This window comes from Geotrypetes seraphini, chromosome 12 (genome assembly GCF_902459505.1).
Source record: "Geotrypetes seraphini chromosome 12, aGeoSer1.1, whole genome shotgun sequence".
Lineage (NCBI taxonomy): Eukaryota > Metazoa > Chordata > Amphibia > Gymnophiona > Dermophiidae > Geotrypetes > Geotrypetes seraphini.
In genome coordinates this window covers 23,488,654-23,512,682 of record NC_047095.1, presented here as the reverse complement: position 1 = coordinate 23,512,682, position 24,029 = coordinate 23,488,654, and the positions used below count along the sequence as shown (strand labels likewise).

At 40.9% G+C, this 24,029-nt stretch overlaps 1 protein-coding gene across 4 annotated transcripts in view; it reads left to right on the top strand.

Moving 5' to 3' along the window:
- RPAP2 (RNA polymerase II associated protein 2) overlaps positions 1-24,029 on the top strand; it is a 109,597-nt gene that overhangs the window by 41,370 nt on the left and 44,198 nt on the right. For all 4 annotated transcript variants that reach the window (XR_004536556.1, XM_033915470.1, XM_033915471.1 and 1 more), the window contains exons 9-11: positions 2,246-2,340; positions 3,665-3,745; positions 7,309-7,377. Coding sequence is in view for 3 of the 4 variants with exons in the window: in XM_033915470.1 (XP_033771361.1) it covers positions 2,246-2,340; positions 3,665-3,745; positions 7,309-7,377 (245 nt within the window). In the remaining variant the exon portion in view is untranslated. The remainder of the gene's footprint in view (positions 1-2,245; positions 2,341-3,664; positions 3,746-7,308; positions 7,378-24,029) is intronic.

Below are 24,029 nucleotides of genomic sequence, written 5' to 3'. Positions count from 1 at the left end.
CAGAGAGATATTCTTGAAAACAATGGTTCAGGCTTGGTGACATCATAAAGGCCTAACCTTCAGGTGTGAATACGGAAATATCCCTACACTCCCAGCGGTTTACATGGATTTATTCAGGTCCTCGAGCATTTTTCCCTGTCTGTCCCGACAGACTCACAATTTACCTAATGTACCTGGGGCAGTGGGAGGGGGGGAGATTAAGTGACTTGCCCAGGGTCACAAGGAGCAGCGCAGGTTTGAACCCACAACCTCAGGGTGCTGAGGCTGTAGCTTGAACCTCTGCGGCCAGACTCATTTTGTTGCTGTTGAAAAGCCAGGAGCAGACAGACTCGGCTCTGCAGTCATTCCCTAAATCAGCGGTAGTTCCTAAACTGGTTCAGGAGGACCTCAGGTGGGGTTTATATCGTGAATAGGTTCCCTTTCCTTTGGGCCTTTACTGTGGCCTGTGAATCGGTGAATGTTCACAGGCCCTGCCACTGCCTCCTGTTAGACTAGAAACCCACGCAGCGTACTAGGGGCTAATTTCACAAGTTTCTGTGCTCATCGCTACCACCGCTTACATGATTTGGATGACTGGGGGAGAGGCAGAGAGGAGGGAGGGGCATGGAGGTCTCCAATTTTGTTTGCGATATCATCTGGGATTTGTGAATTTTTAGTGCTTAAAAAAAGGGATATTGAATAAATGTTTGGGAAAGCCCGTCTTAGATTCAAGCTGTATTGGATTAGGGAAAAAAACCCAGTTTTAAATAATGCTGAGTAGTTGCCTAGTGCCAACTGGAGCTTCTTCCACCAGTAACGTCAGCAGGATGGTGGCAGATTATTTATTTATTTATTTTTTATTTATGCAATTTTCTATACCTTTTTCACAGGGGAGCTCAGAACGGTTTACATTAATTTATTCAGGTACTCAAGCACTTTTCCCTCTCTGTCCCAGCAGGCTCACAATCTATCTAATGTACCTGGGGCAAAGGAGGGATTAAGTGACTTGCCCAGGGTCACAAGGAGCAGCATGGGTTTTGAACCCACAACCTCAGGGTGCTGGGGCTGTAGCTTTAACCACTTTGCCACACTCTCCCTATTACTTTCCATAGACTGGTATATAATTGGGTTGTAATGTCATGTGATTTGTCATCATAGCCAAAATGTACATGTTCAGTTTCAGTGTAGATGAGACAGTTTGTGATGCATCTTAACAGTATCTGGGTGTTTCTACTTGCCATGGATCTTTTTGGAATAGTGAGCTTAACGAAGGTAGTTTTTAGAGAATGACACGGTGACAAAATTCATCACCGTTCCCGTCCCCGTGGATAACCGCAGGAAACTATCTTCATGTCATTCTTTAAGGAGAGAGGGAAGAATCAGAGTATGAATGGCCACAGCCACTGACCCGCAAGCTTTGCTTTGAAGAATGCTGGTGTAGAAGGACTGAGGTTGAAACAGACACTACAGAATGACAGTCTCTGGTATCCAGAGCAGATATTGTGATGTCATAATGCCTCATTCCACCAGTGCCTAAGAGCCAATCACATCAGTGATGTCACAATGGCTTCATTATCCTTGGCTCACATAAGAATCAGAGTATGAATGGCCACAACCACTGATCTGCAAGCTTTGCTTTGAAGAATGTTGGTGTAGAAGGACCGAGGTTGAAATAGACACTACAGAATGACAGTCTCTGGTGTCCAGAGCAGATATTGTGATGTCATAATGCCTCATTCCACCAGTGCCTAAGAGCCAATCACATCAGAGATGTCACAATGGCTTCATTATCCTTGGCTCACATAAGCACAGCCACTGACCCGCAAGCTTTGCTTTGAAGAATGCTGGTGTAGAAGGACTGAGGTTGAAATAGACACTAGAAAATGACATGGGATTATTTCCCACGGTTATCCGCGGGGACGGGAACGGTGATGAATTTTGTCACCGTGTCATTCTCTAGTAGTTTTCAAAGGGATTTTTACAGGTAAAACTCCTTTCTAAACAGCATCCACCGTGCAGGGGAAGATGGTAGGACTTGTGAAGGTATATATAGGATTTCATTCTTAAATGAATGAGTCTGCTTTACCCCTTGTGATTTGTATCTGGAATAAAAACTTCCAGAAGCACCAGCCTGCTGCTGGATGTTCACAGGAATACACTGAGAGACTTTCAAAATTGTTTTCACAATATAAATTTCTTTTTATCATATAAAATGCTATGTTTCTGGGTTAGTATGTTACTGATATATTATTTCAATTTGATGTAGGATGTCAAGCAAGATGATCCTGTCCTTCCACTGGTAGATTCTTCTGCTCAACACCAAATTCGGAAGCGTATTGTACTTGATAGACTAAAAAAAGTGTAAGTCTAATGTATTTTTCACATTTTCTTCTGGTCCAGTTAAGTAAAAAGTTTTGAGCAAAATACATCCCACTGCACCAAAAACCAAGATTTACCTTTTTCCTCCATGAAGTTTAGATACTAAAATATTGGACCTCAATCCTGCTATTTATGTATTTTATTTGTCAAAAACATACATTTTGTTCTGGATTTTAAAATCCTAATTCCTACCCTCTTATAATAGAAGTTCCTATGTTCTAGTGGGCTGTCATTCCCTCCCCAAAAACAAAAATCCACTACGGCACACGCTAGAGAGCAATTCTGCAATCCTTCAAAGATCCTTAAGATCATAGAAAAAGGCTCAGCCCTGCAGAGGTCTGGTAGCATTGTGCCTGTGTTAATATATGTCCAGGACCAGAAGGATTTTGAATTGAGCTTATGTTAGTGCATTTGGATGTATGGAAATAAGGATCAACAACCAAACTATACTTTCTCATTGTATTAACTCGGGGGTTCTCGACCCAGTCATTGAGACATACCCGGCCCATTGAGTTTTCAGGATCTCTCCAATGAATGGACATGATGTGGAGGCAATGCATGCAGATCTGCCTTGTGCATATTCATTGTAAAGATCCTGAAAACCCGACAGACTGAGTGTGTCCTGATGATTGGGTTCAGAATCCCTGCACTAACTTAATGTATCTTTGACAGGCTTTCAGGAGTTACGTTCTCTTCATTGAGACCCTGAAACAGCTGTTCATTTTCACAAGAACATTTGTGTGCTGCTGGGAATAGTTCTGGCTGCTTAATTTTATGAAAATGCATTAGCTTCCATGTTGCCTTGATGAAACTGTCATGTTCTGTGAGTGGCAGAGACTACCTGTCTTCCATTTTCACTGCCATTTTCTACCACTGGCTCTCTTGATCGTCAGGTGATGGGGCTAGCCCTTCCTGCTACCGTACGGCTCATTCAGTTGCCACTACCTCCCATATCGTTAGGTGACGGTAGCTGTTGATGAGAATCCATTGTTCAGCATTCTGCTGGCTGCCCTTACGTTCCATACATGTTTGTTTGGGTATGTGTAAACAAACATATGGGTATGGACAGACAGACTGATGTGCCCTTGACATCGACTGCTATTGCCTGTTGTGAAATGCTCCTAAAAATGCATTGCCCATAGCTGAGGTCTGTCTTTGTGAATTGGGGGTGGGGGAATATGAACTAAGGGGAGGGTCTGGTGCCAGGATACCTCACTCATAACAGAGACTGTCTAGAGGAGCAGGAAGAAACTGAAGCACCCCAGCTATTTGAGTTTGCAAAAGACTTTTGGGTTTTTCTTTTCAGTTTGCCTGTGATTTTGGTTCCTCTTCAGATAACATACAGTGAAGTTTACGCAGAATTGCATAATCTTATCAAGACTTTCAGGTAAGCTCTGGACATGTCATGAGGTAACAGTGTAATAACTTACTTTTTACTTTGATAGTTTTCAATAGCTATGGAAATGTGGCAAAGAATTTTTAACCCATTTTGATCTTTTCAGAAACAGAAAATAGCTTTTGTCACACTGAAAATAAGGTGTACTTTTATTATTTTCAATCCAGTCATAGAATATAAAAAATTCTAATTACCTTCAATACCCGTAACAGAAATACAAGCATTAAATTCACAACAGAAACATGCCATCATGCCATCTCCAGCTTGCTAAAGGAATTCACAGAACCACCTCTCTCCATGCTTTAAAGGTCCTTGCTGCACAACCAGGCTGCTTACACCCCTTCTGGCTAGACTGATCCATAAAGCCGTTCTCATCCCATCAAGGAAAGTTGCCCTCTACTCAGTCCCCTTTCAGACATATGCATTGTGAATGCTGCTTACATCCCTGTAACTAATTGGGTGTAAAAGTATAAACTGCTAAGTTCTTATCCACCACCTCCTCCTCCTCCCTCCCTGGTATACTAGAATCATCTACATTGCAGAGCATACAACTTCTGTCTTCCTATGGGTCATTGGTTACTGCATGATCATTTCCCAAAGTCTAAGCCCTGGGGCCCCCTAGTTTCTTCTGTGAAGTAAAGCATTCCACCAACAAAACAGTTCAAGTCCAGCAGCCAAAGCTTAAGCTCAAACAACATCAATAAGTTGCTTAGAAGTTAACAAACATCAGTCTTTTCCCTCTGCAACTGCCTCAGTAGCCTAGATTACCACTAGGCCAAGGTCACCAAAAACAACTATGTCAAAGGTCTATGGAGCTTCTATATTAAGAATTATACCTATTATATTCCATATTTGCTTCCAATAAGACTTTAAGAAATGAGAATGTGGTGAAATCATCTTAGCAAGGTTTCAAAAAGGTTTGGATGGTTTCCTAAAGCAAAAGTTCATAAATAACGCCTTGGGGAAATCCACAGTTTATTCCTAGGATAAGCAGCATAAAATCTGTTTTACTTCTTGTGATCTTGCCAGGTACTTGTGACCTGAATTGGAAACCGGATATTGGGCTTGATGGACCTTTGGTCTGTCTTATCTTTTTAAGGGGGGGAGAGAAGCACTGCTTCCGTTGGGTCTTGGTGAACTCTTCAACCTCATTGGATTATTGAGGAAGTAGAGGCCCAGAAACCTCCATGCCTCCTTTTTATCATGACCAAACTCACACACATCCCCATTCATAGCTTTGTCTGTGGAATGTTATGAGAGCAGAAGCTTCTTTTAATCTCTGTACTATATCTGCAACCTGTCAATTTCTGGATTTAAATTGGGGAACAGCATTGGAGTTTTTATACTGGAGGTATACTTTTTGTGCCAAGAATGTAACAGCTTTAGCAAAATCAAGTAAAGCCAATTAGAGAATCTGATGCATTTCAAGAGTGCTCCGTGTCCCCTTTCATCTAGTAGATTCATTGGCAACAGCAGGTCAGCAAAAATCTCCCTGGTTTAGGTGTGATGATTGATTCAAGAAAGGATCCTTTTTGAGATTGCAAAGGTGGGGACAAAGTAGATCGGAGAATGTCTAATAAAATTCAATGCTAAATCTGTCATTCCCTAGTGCCTTTCCTTCTGGGAGAAGTTTGACTGCTTCTGATATTTCTGTAACTAGTTAAGTCTTGTTCTAGTGTGCAGTTTTGGGAAAAGGGAACTACTGGATGATTAAGGTTTTCAACAAATTCTTGGAAGTTTGAGGCAGAAAAGTTGATCTCTGATGAGTATAATCTTTGATAGAAATCTTGAAATTGTTGGCTATACTGTTGTCAGAGGTATGTGAGATACGAGAAGAGTGGCGTATGATTAATGGGTATTTAACCCTTGAAAATAACTTGCAAGGTGAAACATGTTGGTTCACTGATCCCTAGCACAATGACCACAAAGCTAAGTACAAGTATTTAATTTATTATTAATGCTATTTAATATGTAATTCTCCTAAAAGTTGGGATGTCAAAAAGTTGCATATTTAAAACAATGGATCCAGTGAAGAGACAACACGTCAATCTTGAGGCAAATGAAAGTATTTTGAGCCTAATGTGGTGTGTCTAAAGATCAGGGTTATACATGTGTTGATAAGGTTGTGGATGTTTGCGCTATACCTAGCGCTTACACTATGGTGCGCTAGCGTTTTTACTAAGGTGCGCTATGGTGCCTGGCGCTTTTACTAAGGTGCGCTAGCATTTTTAGCGCACGCACGAAATTACTGTGTGCTACACCGCGTGGTACGCTTCTAGAATAATGCTAGCTCAATGCTGGCGTTAAGGTGTAGCACGCACGGCAATTTAGCGTGCACTATTTCTCTTGTTAAGGCCTTAGTGCACCTTAGTAAAAGGAGCCCTATATGTATAAATAAAACAAACATTTTAAGTCCTCTGACGCATCTTTTGTCAGGCTGCTCCCTCCACATTAGTTCTCTGGAGCAGAATGGGACTATTCATTGCGGCTTTTTCATCGTGAGTCGTTTCAACATGGCTGTGATGAAACGGCCATGATAGGGTTTTTTTGAAAACAGATATCAACAAATGGGGGAAAAAAAGGAGGTTATGAGTAGACCTCGTACAGGTGCCTTTGGCCTTGGCCATAAAGAAAACACTAAAGGCTTTGGCAGGAGCAGTTTCTGTGAAATATGGAAGGTGAAAATTAGACTGGAACAGATCTAGAACAATTTGAGATGAAAGAAAATCATAACAGAAAACGTGTGAACATCTCATGTTCAAGCAGTATGGATACAAAAGAGAGGGAGGAAATGGGACATGTATTAAGGACAGATGTTTCCAGTGTGGGGTAGAGCACATACTTTGACACTCCCTCAGTTCATTCAAGGATCCTGGTAAAAGCAAAAAAAATATGCTCAGTATTTAATGTGGAACTGAGAGCGGCAATTTGGATATTCACTCATCTCCTCTGAGGACAAGTGATACTCATCCAAATGGACTTCAAGCAGCAGTGTTCCATATCAGCAAGCAAAGTTGTGTAAAGTCCTCTAAACTATTTTGAGAGAGAATTGTTTGGGAATGTGGTTTGCAGTCCCAATCCCCAGGGAATCGGAACCAAGTAGCAGGTGAGCTCTGCAGAGTTGACTTAATAACTAGCAGGTTTAAGTATGTAAAGTACATCTATTATGCTTATAAATGGTGGTGTTAAAGGAAGCTTCAGTAAAGTTATGAAATTTATAGCTATTAAGAGTGGTTGAATCATATATCACAACGAATAATTATCACTTGGAATAAGAGGTATTTATGAGGTGTTAAAGGTGCATGCATAAATTGAGACAGCATCCATGCTGAGCATACCTTCTGTACAAATATGCGCCTACGTGCACCATGTATATGGTTAAGGCATGAACTGATTTTATGAGAGGCCATTTATGTATGTAATTCAGTGTTTAAGGTACAAAAATGTTTATAAAATTACTCCCTTTTGTGTATTAAGTTTCTGTAGCTGTTCAGTCCTACTGGGTCAGGTCAACCAAAAAATGTATATTAATGTTCCCCTTTATTATTTTTCAGACTTACAAACAAGAACATTTACCACAAAAATACAGAATGGTCCTTGATTGCCATCGTACTGTTATCCATGTAAGTATTAAGCAATTGAAACATTGTTTTGTAGTATGACAATATATTCAAATGTCAAAGTATAGGAAAATGAGAGGTGGGCTCATTTGTGGCTTGGAACTAGGTGAATAAAAATCAATAACTTTTTATAAATAAAAAAAGGAATTTTTTAATTTAATTACATTTTTTGAAATTTAAAATAGATTTTTTTTTTTTTTTAATAAAATGCTTTTTGAGGAAAAATCTATCTAAAGATTTCTATTTAAGATACATGATAGCCCAAAAGTTATTCATCATGAACTAAGGATTAGTTTTTAATTATGGGCTCCTTTTACAAAGGTGCGCTACAGGTTTTACCGCACACACCGGATTAGTGCGCGCTATAGCACGCACTAGCCAAAAATCTGCCGCCTGCTCAAAAGGAGGCGGTAGCAGCTAGCTATTCCACACGTTAAGGCCCTAGCACACCTTTGTAAAAGGAGCCCTATGTAGCATGAAGCTGTATATCATGCAGTTGTTTTTTTCAAATATCTTTATTAACCCCCCATTTTACAAAAGAGCAGCGTGGTGGTAACAGTTCCGACACTCATAGAATTCCTATGAGCATTGGAGCTGTTACTTCCGCGGTTAGCACTAAAAGCCGTGCTACTGTTTTGTAAAAGTGGAGGAGGGGAGTTTGTTCTCTCTTTTGTTAACTGCTGTGAACTTCCATGAGATATTGGCGATAGACAAATAAAGCTTGTATTGTATATACGATTATGTTAAACATGTTGCATTTAAATCAGATGTAATAGCTTAATTGATGGTATAACAGTCCTCAATATTAATTGTTATAATATAATTCAAGAAGAGCCCAGGTTTTGTGAAGAGGAATGGCTGCAATTTTGGAGGCTGTGACTTCTTCATATTTCCATATGGAATGTAGATAATTCCACCACTCAGATAAATTTAAAGTTGTGAATTGTCTTTCCAATGACATAACAATTCAAAGTACAGCCAGAGCAATCATAATGTCAAAATGTTTCCTGTGAACTTTAGAAATCTGAATGTCCAAGTTAGATGATCTCATTGTAACATTTTGTATAAGATTTTTGATGTGTTACCTAAATAGAATATTGAGCATATTTTGTTCCATATGGAATACCAATAATTTTGTACATTCAGGCAATGAAATAAGATGTGAGACAATGTACCTGGGGTGGTTGAACATGACCAGCATACATTTGAAGAATCTTTCTTTAATACTCTAGCAATTTTATTTGGAGTCCAGTATGCTCTGGGCATGATAAAGAAAGTTGATTGAGAGATTGATGCTGATAGCTTCCAAAAAATGCTCCAGCTGAATTCTTCTGGATTTAAATTAAATTCAATTTCCCAGAAGATTTCTGTATGAGAATTAAAGTAAGGGCTCCTTTTACAAAGGTGCGCTAGGATCTTAACGCGTGCAATAGCGCTTGTTAAATTCCCGAGCGAGCTAGCCACTAGGCGGTAGATTTTCATCTACCGCGCGCTATAGCATGCGGTAATTTTTTGTGTGTGCACTAAAAACCCTTCGTTAAAGGAGCCCTAAGTGTTAGAATCTTGTAGTTTTTTGTAGATTTTAGAGGCTTTTTTATTTTCAAGTAAAAGTAGATGAGGAAACATTGAAAAATTCTTATCATCTAAACTAAACCTTAGGTTTGTATACCACATCATCTCTACATTCGCAAAGCTCGACACAGTTAACAAGGGTTAGGGTAGAAAGGAACTCCAGTGAAGGGAAAAGACAAAATGAAGAGAAAATTTAGGACAGAGTAACCAGAGAGAGGAAGAGTTACATTTTTGAAAATAACCAGGTTTTCCGATGTTTACGGAAGAGTTGGAGGGAGCTCAGATTCCTAAGAGGGGAGGTAAGGTTGTTCCAGAGCTCAGTGATTCTGAAAGGGAGGGAGGAACCTAGTTTTCCTACAAGGGAAACACCTTTTAGAGAGGGAAAGGAAAGTTTCAGTTTTTGGGTAGATCTGGTGGAATTGGGGTTAGAGAAATTCCAAGAAAGAGGAATAAAAGGGGGGAGGATGCCGTGTAGGATCTTGAAAGTTAGGCAGGCACATTTGAAGTGGACTCTGGAGATTATCGGAAGCCAGTGGAGCTTGGACAAAAGTGGGGAGACGTGGTCGAATTTGCTTTTTGCGAAGATAAGTTTAGCAGTGGCATTTTGAATCCGCTGGACTCTTTGAAGGTTTTTCTTTGTTAGGCTTAGGTAGATAGTTGCAATAGTCCAGTCTGGAAAGGATGGTGGATTGGACAAGGACAGCAAAGTGTTTTTGATGGAAACAGGTTTTCACTTTCCTTAGCATGTGAAGGCTGAAGAAACATTTTTTTTATTAGGGAGTTGAGGTGATCGTTGAAGGAAAGTGTAGAGTCAATGATGACTCCCAGAATTTTACTTGAGTATTCAAGATGCAGGGTGGGATTGAGGTGGGCAGTTGGTCCAATTTTGGGCCGAGCCAGAGAAGTTTTGGGTTTTGGATTCGTTCAGTTTCATCTGCACAGTGTGGGCCCAGGATTGAAGGTTCGATATACATGAGGATTTGTTCACAGAGAGGTTGGTGAGGTTCCGGTTGGTCTCGAGGAGGACAAAGATGTCATCTGCGTAAGTGTAAAGTGTTTCAAGTGGGGAGAGATGGAGGAGTTTAAGGGAGGACATGTAAATGTTGAAAAGGATAGGAGAGAGAGGTGAGCCTTGTGGGACTACACATATCAGGTTCCAGGGGGAGGAAGAAGTGCTCTTCATGTTGACTGTGTAGGAGCGGGAGCGTAAGAACTTCGAGAACCAGTCAAGGACTGTGGAGTTAATGCCTATCTCGGTGAGTTGGTAAATTAGGATATCATGATGGATGACATCAAAAGCTGCAGAGAGGTCGAATTGAAGAAGGACGGCGAACTTGTTGCGAGAATGGAGATGTTGAACTTTTGACATTAAGGAGGTCAGAAGGGATTCGGTGCTGAAGTTGGGACGGAAGACGTATTGGTAGGATAGAAGAATGGTGAATTTTTCAAGGTAGGAAGATAGTTGAGTGGATATGATGGATTCTAGCAACTTGGTAAGGAGAGGAATGTTTGCTATTGGATGGTAGCTGGATGGAGTGGAGGGGTCTAGATCAGGTTTTTTCAGTAGTAGAGTTAAGGAGATATGACCCATTTCTGGGGAGAATAGACCCGAATGGAGGGCGGAGTTTATGAGAATGATAAGAGATGAGATGGCCTGAGGGGGAGTGTTCTCGTAAAGGTACGCGGGGAATGGATCCAAGGTATAGTTGCAGGATTTCAATTTGAGGCAGAGATTATGGACCAGGGATTCAGAAACTAGTTCGAAGGAAGACCAGGATCTGTCGGCTGGGATGGGATAGGAGTCTATTGGGATAGGCTTGGGGTCGATTGGAATCAAAGATTTGTAGGAGATTGCAGGTGGGAAGGAGCGCCTCAAGTTGGAGACCTTATTGCTGAAGAACATTGCAAGAGAATTGGCTGAGGGGGAGGATGGAGTCATTTTTGGAGGTTAAGGAACGCCAAATGTTAAATAATGTGCTACTCTGGTTGTTGGATTTGGAGATTTTGTCACCGTAGAAGTTTTTCCTTGCTTTTTTTAGAACAGTGTTGTAGAATTTAATATTGACCCTCCAGGAGTGTTTGTCTGTAGGGGATTTAGATTTTTCCATTTTCGTTCCAGAGCTCGGCATTTCTGTTTCAGTTCTCTGTGGTATGGGAGGTACCAAGGGGCCTTATGGGAATAGGAGATGGTTTTAGTGGAGAGAGGGGCGAGGGAATGGAAGGTGGACTCGGAGAGGGTGACCCAGTTTTGACAGTTAGTTTCTGGTTCTGCAGGTTTAGGGATGGGGGAAAATTTGTCAAGAAAATTGGTCGAGAACAGATTGCTCGAGATTTTTTTTCGGTAGGTAATAGAATTTGAGGTGCGGGATGGGGGCCCAAGATGTGACATGAAGATTGGGAGACAGAAAGCCCCTAGGAAGTGGTCGGAGCAGGGGACGATTTCCCAGCGAATGTCGTCGGTTGAGGTTTTGTGGGTAGTGAGATCTAGAAAATTGATGAGGTCTAGTGTGTGGCCTTTTTCGTGGGTTGGAGAGAGTGTGGGGGGGGGGGGGAGAAGCCTAAAGAGGAGAGGAAGCTATTAAATTCAATTGCATCCTTGCTGGTGACATCGTTAAGGTGGAGATTGATGACTCCGATGATCAGTAATCTTTGAAATTTGAAGAAGGTGTTTGTTATGTTTCAAAGACGAGTTCGGAGGAATTATTCCAAGGGGTAGGTGGGCGGTATAGGAGCAAGATACCCAGTGGATGAGGGTGGAGTTCATCGTTAACTGAGGCTAACATGTATTCTAATGAGGAGAGGCTGCCCTTTTCAAGGAGCTGGACATTGAAGAATGATTTGAAAAGGAGGGCCAGGCCGCCTCTTTTTCGGTTAGTTCTGGGAGAGAAGAGGCCTTGGTAGCCGTGGGAGCAAAGTTCGTTTTGAGTAAATTGGTCATCTTTTGTGATCCAAGATTCTGTGATGAATAGGAATCCTGGGTCTGAGTCCTCGAGTAGGTCCTTCAAGATTTGAATCTTATTACAAGCGGATCTGGTATTGCAATAAAGTGTCGGGACTGGGGTGAGAGAATCTGAGGTAAGGTCGGGGAGAGTGTAGATGAAAATTTTAAGTAAATAATTTTTAAGAAGTAACCAGTCTGAGTGCAGGTTATATATAGAGGAAAAGTGTTCTTGAGATGGTAAATTGTCTCTAATAGTAAGCTGTGAGAATGACTAAATATTTTTTTTTATTGCCAATCACAAATAAAGGTATTAGCATCGATGAAATTAATGTTATTATTTAGCCATAAAGATATATCATCTAATGCAGGGGTGTTAAAGTCCCTCCTCGAGGGCAGCAATCCAATCAGGTTTTCAGGATTTCCCCAATGAATATGCATGAGATCTATTAGCATACAATGAAAGCGATGCATGCAAGTAGATCTCATGTATATTCATTGAGGAAATCCTGAAAACTCGCTTTGATATATGAGTAAATTGGTTTACGAGCATGCTTCTGGAACGAGTCCTGCTCTTAAACCAAGGTTCCACTGTATATATTTCCTGATGTCTCAAGATGGATGCAAATTCGGAGGAAGGAATTTCTTAATTATCATCAAGTAGTTATTTCTTTGGGAGCAGAGTATCGGTTGAGATTTCCTTGCAAATGTTTTATAACTTATCAGGGTAATAGATATATTTTTTATGACCCTGCTCAACTGTAGTTCTTTCTAGAGGGTAAAGGGGTCTCAATGACAACCCAGGGTGAGCCATAGTAATTTAGGTCCAATACTAATATTTTTTGGCTTCCTGCTCTATTTCTTTGGCTAATCTGTTTATATGCATCCAATTCCCATGGATTTCTGGAAACCTGATTGGAAGTAGATAGAGCTTTTTTATTGTCAATAAAGGAGTATAATTGGTTGAGTACCATTTTTTCCAAGATCTTTGAAATGAAATGAATCTTTTTATTTCTTTGGTGTTGTACTATATGGAAGATGTGGCTTCTTGGGATTTTGGTTTAATTTATGTTTATGATTTTTGGTCAGTTATTATGTATTTGGCATTTGTGTTCTCTGTGTGTGACCGAAGTATTCTGTTAGGATGACTTTTCAATGTAGCATTGATAGTGGAGGGGATACTGTGAGGGGAAATGAGTTTTATTGATCCTTTTTTTGTATTTGTGATTTATAAAATGACAGTTGTATAGCATATTGTTCCTTTTTATATTTTAATAAAATGATTTCAAAATAAAATAGCTATTCAAGACTTGTGTAGATGGGAAAAGAAAGAGTTTGCGGGGATGGGGAGGGGACAAATTTTTTTTCCCCACGTCATTCTCTAGTTTGAACCCACAACTTCGGGGTGCTGAAACTTTAGCTTTAATCAATGCGCCACACTCTCCGCCTTTTTGTGTGTAATGAGACTTGTGTTAAATACGCATTAGATCATTTATTCTTATTGAATTAGAAGAATTCTTGTTAACTGCATTAACACGTTATTAATCTAGCCATTTAATTGCATTGTTCTTTAAACAGGTATAAAATATACCTTGTTTTACTTCAAATTTAAGGGAATTGATGAGGGAACACAATCGGTCCTTGAATATTTCTTTTACAATTGTATGTCAGTTTAGAGGGAGGAAGGATTAGAAATCCCTAGTTAACGTTAAAAGATTTGCAGGGTTGTCAGTGAGAGGATTTTTTCCCCCTTGAGTTTACGTTTTAGCTCACCTATAAGAAATGATTGGTGGGTTCACATTTTCAGGTCATGTCTTTCCAAGAGGTTAAAGCCATTAGGCGGTCTAAAGAATGTTTGTTTTTCAGCTTGAATTGAAAGATTGCAGAAATCTTATTTCAGGGACTGTGTATAACTGCTAGACTTCATACTCTTTGGACTGCCTAAGTCATTGAAGCATCTAAGACGGAGACGTACTTATCGGACATTTACAGGTCACAAATTGTTACAGGCCAGCCTTCTAGCACCCTTGTGCTGCTCTTCCTTGCTTTGATATTACTACACTCTGACACATTGTTCCAATGGTGCTGTCCGAAGAAGTGGTATATGAGCAAGAATTAAAGTAAGCTTCACCTAGCCAGATACTGCTCAAATGATTTATTAAATCAGAACATAGAAAGGAACTTTAGTTGAACGGCGTGGCATAAATTTTTTATCAACTGTGAGAAGAAATCTTTTGTGCACTCTTAATGGTTGAATTGGTAATTTGTGAAATAGATATTATGAGTATTCCCTAAAGAATCTCTCCGTTTAATCACAAGGAAAATTTATATTGACAAGCGAAGCTGTGTGCTGCTTTTAATGTGTGATGAGAATTGAATCGTACCTATTTTAAGTTCCATATTGCTTATACTTTTATGCTCCAATAACAAAATAAAACTAGAGTGAAGGTGCCACAGAAGTCAGATCACTGTCATGAGGAGACTGTGAAGAGTAGTAATAACAGGACTTTGCAAGACGGGAGAACCAGGCATCTTGGTATCGGCTAAAATTTAATGCGGATAAATGCAAAGGGATTCATATAGGGGGAAAATAATTCTGACTGTAGGTACACAATGCTGTGTTCTACATTAGAAGTCACACCTTGAGAAAAGAACCTTATAGTCACCATGGACGATACATTAAAATCCTCAAATTGGACAAACAAGCAAATAGAATAATGCAAATAATTGGTAAGGGAATGGAAAATTAATTTTATTTATTTATCTCTATACCGTTCTCCCCAGGGAACTCAGAACGGTTTATATGAACTTAGGGCTAGATTCACTAAGCAAACCGATCGGTTTGTGACCCGGTTTCCCTCCAACCTGATTCACTAACCTCTGTCCCGATCCTGCAAATGAGGGAGAACACCTTTCAAATGTAGGCAGGCAGCGATTCACTAAGCAAAATGAGGGACACCAACTGGGCTGACCGATCCAAAAATAAGCGACTGCTGAGGACCAATCGCTCAGGTCCTTTCCGACTGCCCTGCCTTCTACTGCCCTGCTCTCTGCCCTCTGCCCCGATCTCCTGTTCTCAGCCCCCAACTTTCCAGCTCTGTCTGCTCTGATCTCTTGCTCTATCCCCCGACTTTTCAGCACTCTGCCCCGATCGCCTTCCCCACAGTGTGAGCCCTTGTTTTTAACCCGCGGGTTAAAACCACGGGCTTGCTGGGCTCGCAAAAGTTAAGAGTTAAAAAAAAGGTCGCTGCTGCTTTAAGCATTCACAGATCGTCTACAGATGATCTGCGCATGCGTCGGGATCACTATAGAGCGATCTGGGTGCTTGGTTGGGGGTGTGATTCAGATTGCCCTCATTTGCATGAGGCTGATTCGTGAATCAGCCCCCCCCCCCGGACACAGATCGGATCAGATCCAATCCATGCCCTTGGTGAATCTAGCCCTCATTCAGGTATTCAAGCATTTTTTCCTGTCTGTCTCAGTGGGCTCACAATCTGTCTAATGTACCTGGGGCATTGGGGGGAGTAGGTGACTTGCCCAGGATCATAGAGGCAATGTGGGTTTGAACCCACATCCTCAGGGTGCTGAGGCTGTAGCTTTAACCATTGCACCACACACTCCCACAATTAGAGAGACTACAATGGTGCTTCTGTACTGATTCATGATGCAACTGCACCTCAATTATTGTGAGCTGTTGTGATCATCCTTCTAGCAGAACTAGAAATACAACAAAATACAGCAGAGAAGATAGAGCTTCTACAAATAATGGCTAAACAGGGTAGGGCTCTTCAGCTAGTATGAGAGAAGACAAAGGTCCATAGAATCATGAGTGAGGTACAGTGAGTATACATGTATAGAGAATAGTTGTTTTGCCTTTCCAAATACTACAAAGACTAGGGGATACTCTCTGAAGCCAATAACTAGCTCTTTTTAAACTAATTGGAGGAAAAGGATCTAGATGTCATTGTTGAGGATACGTTGAAATCTTCAGCTCAGTGTGCCGCCGCGGCAGCTAAGAGAGCAAATAGAAAGTTAGGAATTATCAAGAAAGGAATGGAAAACAAAGATGAAAATGTTATAATGCCTTGAACAGACCGTCCTCTTTTGCACTATTAATGCTGAATGCACTTGGTAAAATGCAGATTCAGGAAATTAAAGCACCGCAGCAAGATCTATGGCTTGGAAAAGTGATGACTCCATTCAGCCTAATCTTCTTCAGGAAAAGAGCTTAGTATACCGAAAGTTTGAAGAATTCTAGATATGGTTTGAATTTCTTAATTTTCCAGTTCTATCTTATTTGACACTATGAACTTAGGAGGTCTCTTAAAGAAGTCCTGGAATTTCTAGATGTAGGATCCCTCTACCGAATGAGGTCTATTATTTATCAATTGTAAACCCCCCTCCCCAATAAATAAATAAAAGATTGAGGGAAATGAAGGATCTGTGAGGGAAGGTGCTGCTTTGATTTAACAGCTATTTTTGAGACATCTTGGAGAATGTGACTAAAATCTACATTCACTTTTAATTGCTTTTGTTTTTTCTTTGGTTAGAGCCAATCTTCTCATTTATATTTCAGGAAGAGTGCCAGGTTTTTTTTCTTGGACAAAAGATTTATTTTTTCTTGACCTATTTGAAGCTCACGATTGCAGGAAGACATTCTTGGTAAAGCACCAGCAGGTCCTTCATCTGGGTACTGCTTTTTTGCTTTGTTACCCTTGCAAATGTTTACTTACCGTTTCCTCAGCCGTGTTTTGGCAGACACCCGTCTGCATCTAGAGTCACCAATTTTTATATCATATAAAAAAATAAATGATCCCAATAAAAGCAAGAAAACCAATTTTCAGACACGGTGAGAAATTTTCAAATTAGTTTGCCTGTTCCCCCCCCCCCTTTACAAAACCACAGAAGTGATTTTTAGTACTGGCAGGTGCACTGAATGCTCTGTGCCACTCCCGATGCTCATAGGAACTATATGAGTGTCGGGAGCAGTGCAGAGCATTCAGCGTGCCAGCCTGCGCTATAAAACGCTTTTGTGGTTTTATAAAAGGGAAGGGGTTATTGGGATCATTTAATTTTGACATGATATAAGAATCTGTGACTCCTGATGCAGGCTAGTGTCTGCCAAAACACGACTCCTTGTCGAGTCTTGATCTGATTAAACTTTACATTGAAAAAAGTCTTGATTTTTATTAAACTTTACTTTGGCTGGAAGACATTGTGTCCGACCCGTACTCCTTTGCTTCTTTTTTTTAGCAGATAAAGACCTGCTAAACAGGTCCACCCAACAAGGCAGCCAGAGCAATACCCACCACTCCATGCAGGTTAAACTTAGGGTTACCATATTTTTCTCAATGAAATCCTGGACGCCTGGCCCTGCCCCACTCTCCCCCTGCCCATGGCCTGCCCCAAGTCCCACCTCGTTCCGCCTTCAGGCCCGCCCTGTTCTGCCCTAAGCCCCGACCCCAAAAGCCTCATCTCATTATTTCTGATCCCCCAGGCCGTGTTCAGGGGCCTTCGAGCATGCGCGGACACGTGTGCCATCACCTGCGCATGCTCAGAAGCCCTTCACACGTGGCCAGAGCTTTACAAAACCTGGACAATTGCTGGGTTTTAGAAAGTCCATCTGAGCACCCGGACAATCCTCTAAAAAGAAAGCATGTCTAGGATTTCCCGGACATTTGGTAACCCTAGGTTATACTGGATTTGCAGTTGAAGCCCACTTTAGCCCAATTTTTCTATCCATAACTGGGACACAGAAGGCAGATATCTGCCTTATATTGCCATATTTGGGACACAGCTCATAGAAACTTGCCCAGTACTCACATTTACTACTCAACTACTGGCGTTTCTACTGGCTCCCAGTTCACTCCAGAGTCCTCTTTAAATGTGCCTGTTTAGCTTTCAAGATCCTACATGGCATCCTCCCTCCCGTTATCCCACCCTTCTGGAATTCCTCTAACCCTAATTCCACTAGATCCTCCCAAAAACTGAAACTATCATTCCCCTCTGCAAAAGGTATATCCCGCGTAGGAAAACTAGGAACATCCCTCCCCTTTAGAACCACAGAACTCTGGAACAACCTCACATCCCCGCTCAGAATTTCAAGCTCCCTCCAATCCTTCCGCAAACACCTGAAAACTTGGCTCTTTTCAAAAATCTAACACCTCCCGCTCTTTGGTACCCTGACCTTCTTTATCTTCCTAGCTCCTTTCCTATAACCCTTCATTGTAGCTCCTTTTCAACCTAACCCTGTAAACCGTGCCGAGCTCTACGCTTGTGGAGATGGCGCGGTATACAAACCTAAGGTTTAGTTTAGTTTAGTTTAAGCATCATTTTGTTTTGAATCCATTCTCTTCTCATAAAGGATCCTCTGTTTAACCCACACTTTTTTGAATTCTGTCACCATTTTTGTCTCCACCTAAATTGGGAGGGTATTCCAGGCATCCACCACCCTCTCCATATAAAAGTCCTTTCTGACATACTCCTAAGTCACCCCCCTCAAATCACATACTTTTCTTTTTTTTCTGTTAAAAGCCATATTTGGTTTCAAGAAGTCTTTTACAATATTCTGCTGAAAAATCTTATGGAAAAGACTTAAAAGTTGGGGGTGTCATTCTAGTCTTTAAGGACCACAGATGGACCTGGTTTTCAAAATAACCAAAATATAAATTAATAATACTGAAAATTTATTTGAAATAGAAATGCTTGAAGCTGCATTGTTCTGGCACTGGCTATTAAAATGAGTTTATAATATGCTAAATCCCTGTGAAAGAGTTGTCCTATTTATCATAATTTCATGATGCCCACTTGTGCTGGAAGTAATTAATACATGTTTATGTAGATGTATTTCAAAAAAGATTGAAGCTTCTTTTTTTTTAAACTTTATTTAGTTTTAAATGCCAACAAAAAGTGCAATACAATTTACATACAAATAATAATAATCAAATAAGCACTTATAAACAATCAGAATCTATACAAAAGATAAAAATTCCCTCCCCCATCCATCATTACCATCAGGAATAATACCAACACAAAAGATATACCCCCCCCCTCCCGTACCCAACCCCTCTGGATGTGTGGGTGCAATACAATGGAAAATAAAGATAAAGGGCAACTATAACATATCTACAAAAGACGTCAATGGACCCTAAACCAATTTGAATATCTTATTATGCCCCAGCAAGTCAGCATTCATTTTCTCATATTTATAAGTTAAACATAAGCTCGCCCACCAAAAAGGAAAACTAAGGTGATCCCAATTTTTCCAATTGCGAGTAATCATTTGCATGGCTATCCTGGTCATAATAAGGAAAAGCCGGCATTTATAGCGGTCCATGGGGGGTCTTAATATGCAATAACGTTCTGCATATAATTACCTCATACGTCAATGGAATTGATACTTCCAGTATGGTATTAATCTGTCCCCATATTGACTTCCAAAAGTTAAGTATCAAAGGACAATAGAACAGCAAGGTTTTATCCGGTCTAGCCCCTACAGATCTCTTCTCATTCCCAACCAACAGACATGAGAGAAGAGCACACCAGAAATTCGTTTCCCCACCAGCCAGAGGATGCAAATATAAGAGACACCATCAACAACTTCTATCATACCAAGCAGCCTTATGGGGCAAAGACTTGGAAAAACTAATTACACACTCAAACAATTATGGTGAATTTAGGAAACACCTAAAAACATACCTAGGTAACGAATCAGAACAATAGCCCCCATCGCAATCCCTCCCCAATTTAGATCTTGTAAACTGTTAACCTCTAATCTCTAACTATGAATGTTCCTCACAATTTATGGAATTTTTCTAATTCATTGTAAACCGCATGGAACTTCACGGTCCTGCAATATATAAACTGTTGTTATTATTTTTATTGTTGCTACTATCAGATATTCACCGCTACACTCTGTAATTCGATGTCTGTGCAATTTATCTTCATTGTAAACCGCCTAGAAGTCGCAAGATTGTTGGCGGTATATAAGAATAAAGTTATTATTATTATTATTATTATGATGATCCAGTGTCCCTACATCAAGATGACAGTGCCAGCATCTATTAGATTTAGAACAAGATTGGAGTTTCTTGCTCTAGCTTAGCTATTTCTATTTTATGCCCCAGGTCCATTCTAATGGAAAGCTTTCAGTTTATTCTCCAGGATGCGTGTGCTTTCATTTTCTCTATCTGAACTGGCTGCTTTCAGTGAACTGGGCTTTGTTTCAGCAGTAAACTCGTCCAACAGGTTTTCCCGTTAAGTGAATTTGATTAACCACAAGTTATCAATAACAGCAAAGCAGTGTAAAGGTTTTCTAATGTAAAGGTAAAAACATACAGTATACAGGGATTCACATGTAAGAATAACAATGCATAGGGCAGGATCTCAGGGATAGCTTATTTAATAAGCAATTCTAAAACAGGGAAACATAGGCAAGGAACAGGAGCAAAGCATTTCTTATATAGGAGGTTAATCCGTAGGAGTTTGTCCGTCAAGCCCCTTCTCTTCCCTTGTTTAAAAGCAGACTGAAAACCCACCTTTTTGATATAGCTTTCAATCCTTAACCCTACTCCTCTGCCCTCCAACCCAGCCTGCTGATTAACCGTTCCCCTTAACTGTATCCATGACATCCTGTTTATCCGTCTTGCCTGTTTAAATTGTAAGCTCTTTTGAGCAGGGACTGTTTTCTTACTCTTTGTGACTGTACAGTGCTGCTTGCGTCTGGTAGCACTATAGAAATAATTAATAGTAGTAGTAGTAATCAAGCCCAAATAGAATAAAAATAAATCTCCTTTGGATTGCAGGAATTGGAGTAGAAGCAAAACCATTTATTGCAACTCTTAGCTTTGGAGTCGCCTGCCTGTTCTGTAGAAGCAAACAGGATCCTATAGCCACCCAAAATCCCCCCCTGCCCAACCCAGGGCTAAAACAGGCTAGAAATTTACCTGAACAGAGAAACTGAACTGGAATGTGGGAACACTGAATATACTCAGAAACTCTGAGCTTTGGTGAAGCAAAATCAGTTGTTTCCATCAGGTGAGGTCACCACTTGTGTGGCTCTAGAATTCTGCTGTCCACAGGGAAGAGAACTTTACCTTAAGGTAAGGGGAATCTGTGCCAGAAGTCAAACTCAAGTTGCAGGACTCTTTAATCACAACCCAGTATTCTAAGGCAGGGGTTCTTAAACTTTCGGGGGGGGGGGGGGCTCCCACACTCCTTTAATTGACCAATGAAATCCTTGCACCCCCTTCCTAAACCATGTGTCCACTAATGGTGGTCTGCCACATATGTTACTAACATGTTGCTAAAATTGTACACAGTTATTAGGACGGTACATTTCAATAAATTGTTTCAGATTTTTAAAACCCCTCTCTACGCTCCATGATTTCTTCCTACACCCCTAGTTGGGAACCCCTGTTCTAAGGGGACAGTTTTTCCAGTGACGTGCAAGGTCTTTGGGTACCTTGCACCAGCTGACTTTGTTCTAACATAGATGCACGCTCATAAAGAGGTATCTCTCTCTCTCTCTGATTCCAGGAACTAATTTGTAAACGCAGTTTGGCTTTAATCTGGCTCTTCTGGTTAACATATTTCTAAACGTTTTGAAATTATAGCAAATGATGCTGTTTAAATGCATGATTCAGGTGTTTTTGACAGAAATCAAAACATTGTCTTTTATGCAACTTTGGAGAACAACTGAAGACAGGATTTGGGCATAAGTTCCTGGCAATAAACCTACTTCAGAGCCATCCACTTAACAAACCTGACTGTAATAATCCATCCTGAACAGCATACATCAAAAATTGTTTGCTTTGTTGGTTTAAAAGAAATCACTTTAAAGTGTCTGTACATTTTTATAAATAGGCTTTACTAATATGTTTTACTGCTGACAACTTTATCACAATGTATAAACCATCTGTTAGGAGAAGCACATATAAGTTTGTTTGGCTCCTAGATTGTGGGCTGGGTTTTTGAGTTTCTTTTTACTTTCAAAGGTTTTTTTTTTTCTTTAATCTGTCTTGCTTGATAAAATATATTTTAAGTAAACAGAGTTTAAAAGTAAGGGTACTGTGTGCCACCACGCACTAGGTGCAGTGGTTATTGCTAGGATGGACTTTGTTTCTGACAGTTGTGCTCGATTAATACAGTCGTGCGGGTAGAAATCCTTTAGAAATTAAGGGGCTCTTTTACTAAAGCTTAGGGCTCCTTTTATCAAGCTGCGGTAGGGGGGTTTAACGTGCGTAATACCGTGTGTTAAACCACCTACCGCGCTAGCTGCGAACGCCTGCATTGAACAGATGTTAGTTTTTAGCCGGCTGCAGGGGTTAGCGCATGATGAAAAATGTCCGACGCGCTAACTCTGCTAGCGCGGCTTGATAATAGAGCCCTTAGTGTGAACTAGTGGACATTAGTGTGCACTTATGGCCCATAGCTATAAAGTAGGACACTTCACATTTAGCATGAGCTAATCTCCATTAGTGTGTACTTAGGTTTCTAAATGAGCAAACGTGTCAAAGGGTCGATTTCCTTTATTTTTTTTGCATCCTTTGAAACTTGCCCCGTTTTGCTTTCCCAGGAGAAAACCTGATGTTTTGATACATTAGTGAAAGTACATAACTGTATAAACCAGTGTCCCACAAACTTTCTCAAGCCACAACACACTAAACATAGTGGCCCTGGCTCAAGGCACCCAGAGGTGCAAGGATGTCGCCACGTTGATATCACGCTCATGCGTGAAGGCCCTCCAGATGGGCCCTGAGATGCCAGTATGGGGTGCCAGCAAGGAAGAGAGAGAAGAGAGGCGCTGGTGCCCGCTGATTGCCTACAGGATGTGCCTCTCGCCACAAGAGGCATATCCGGTAGGCGGTCAGTCGGCGTCTCTCCTCTTCCCTAGTGTGCCGTGGCACACCTGAAATCTCAGGAGTCGCACTAGTGTGCCATGGCACACAGTCTGCGATACACTGGTATAAACATAACAGATTAATGTTTCCATACAAAGTCCTAATGAATACCAGCCATGCAGATCAATTGTGTAGCACTGTTATTCTGCCCTTCCACCCCCCTCCACACTCCCTATAAACTTAGATAAGTAGAACTCCTGAGTCCTGTATGGATTCTTACATTATACCCAGGAGGGCCTTCTCCTTGGACTACAGGCCTTCCTCCACCAACTATGTTAATATTGCCTCAATTAACTTTATGCAGTATAGAAACATAGAGTATGACGGCAGAAAAGGGCAGTCAGCCCAACAAGTCTGCCCACTTGAATAACCCACCCCCCCTAAGCACTTCCTCGAAGTGAACCCACATGTTTATCCCATTTATTCTTAAAATCGAGCACGTTGTTGGCCTCTGCTACCTGAAGTGGAAGATCATTCCAATGATCAACCACCCTTTCAGTGAAGAAATACTTCCTAATGTCACCATGAAATCTCCCACCCCTGATTTTTAGCAGATGCCCTCTTGTTGCCGTAGGTCCTGTAAGGAAAAATATGTCTTCTTCCACCTCCATATGGCCAGTAACATATTTGAACGTCTCTATCATGTCACCCCTCTCTCTGCGTTCCTCGAGAGAGTATAGCTGCAACTTACCTAGACGTTCTTCATATGGGAGATCCTTAAGTCCTGAGACCATCCTAGTGGCCAATCTCTGAACCGACTCTATTCTCAGCACATCCTTTTGATAATGTGGCTCTATTCTCAGCACATCCTTTTGATAATGTGGCCTCCAAAATTGAACACACTATTCCAGATGTGATCTCACCATGGACCTGTAAAGCGGCATTACCCCTTCGGGCTTTCGGCTGATGAAACTTCTCCCTTTTTCTTCCATATTCTAAAATTCCAACTTCTCATGATCCATCAGTTAAACTGTTTCTGTTTGCAAATCAACTTCCATACCATGGGTCCCCATAAACTACTACTATTAACCTCTAGCAACTGGTCAACCAGGCCTGCACCACATAACAAGTCTTCAGCAGATGGACCAGCTCTTGCTTTCAAGGTTCCTTCTTGTTTGATCAAGGATAGGCGAGTTCCATCAGAATTGTTATGCCCAAATATCTAATATGTTCCTGTTGCTGAAATGGGAAGTAAAGGTGAATATTACTTCAAGACCTGGTGGTACATTAATAAAGAAGTCGGT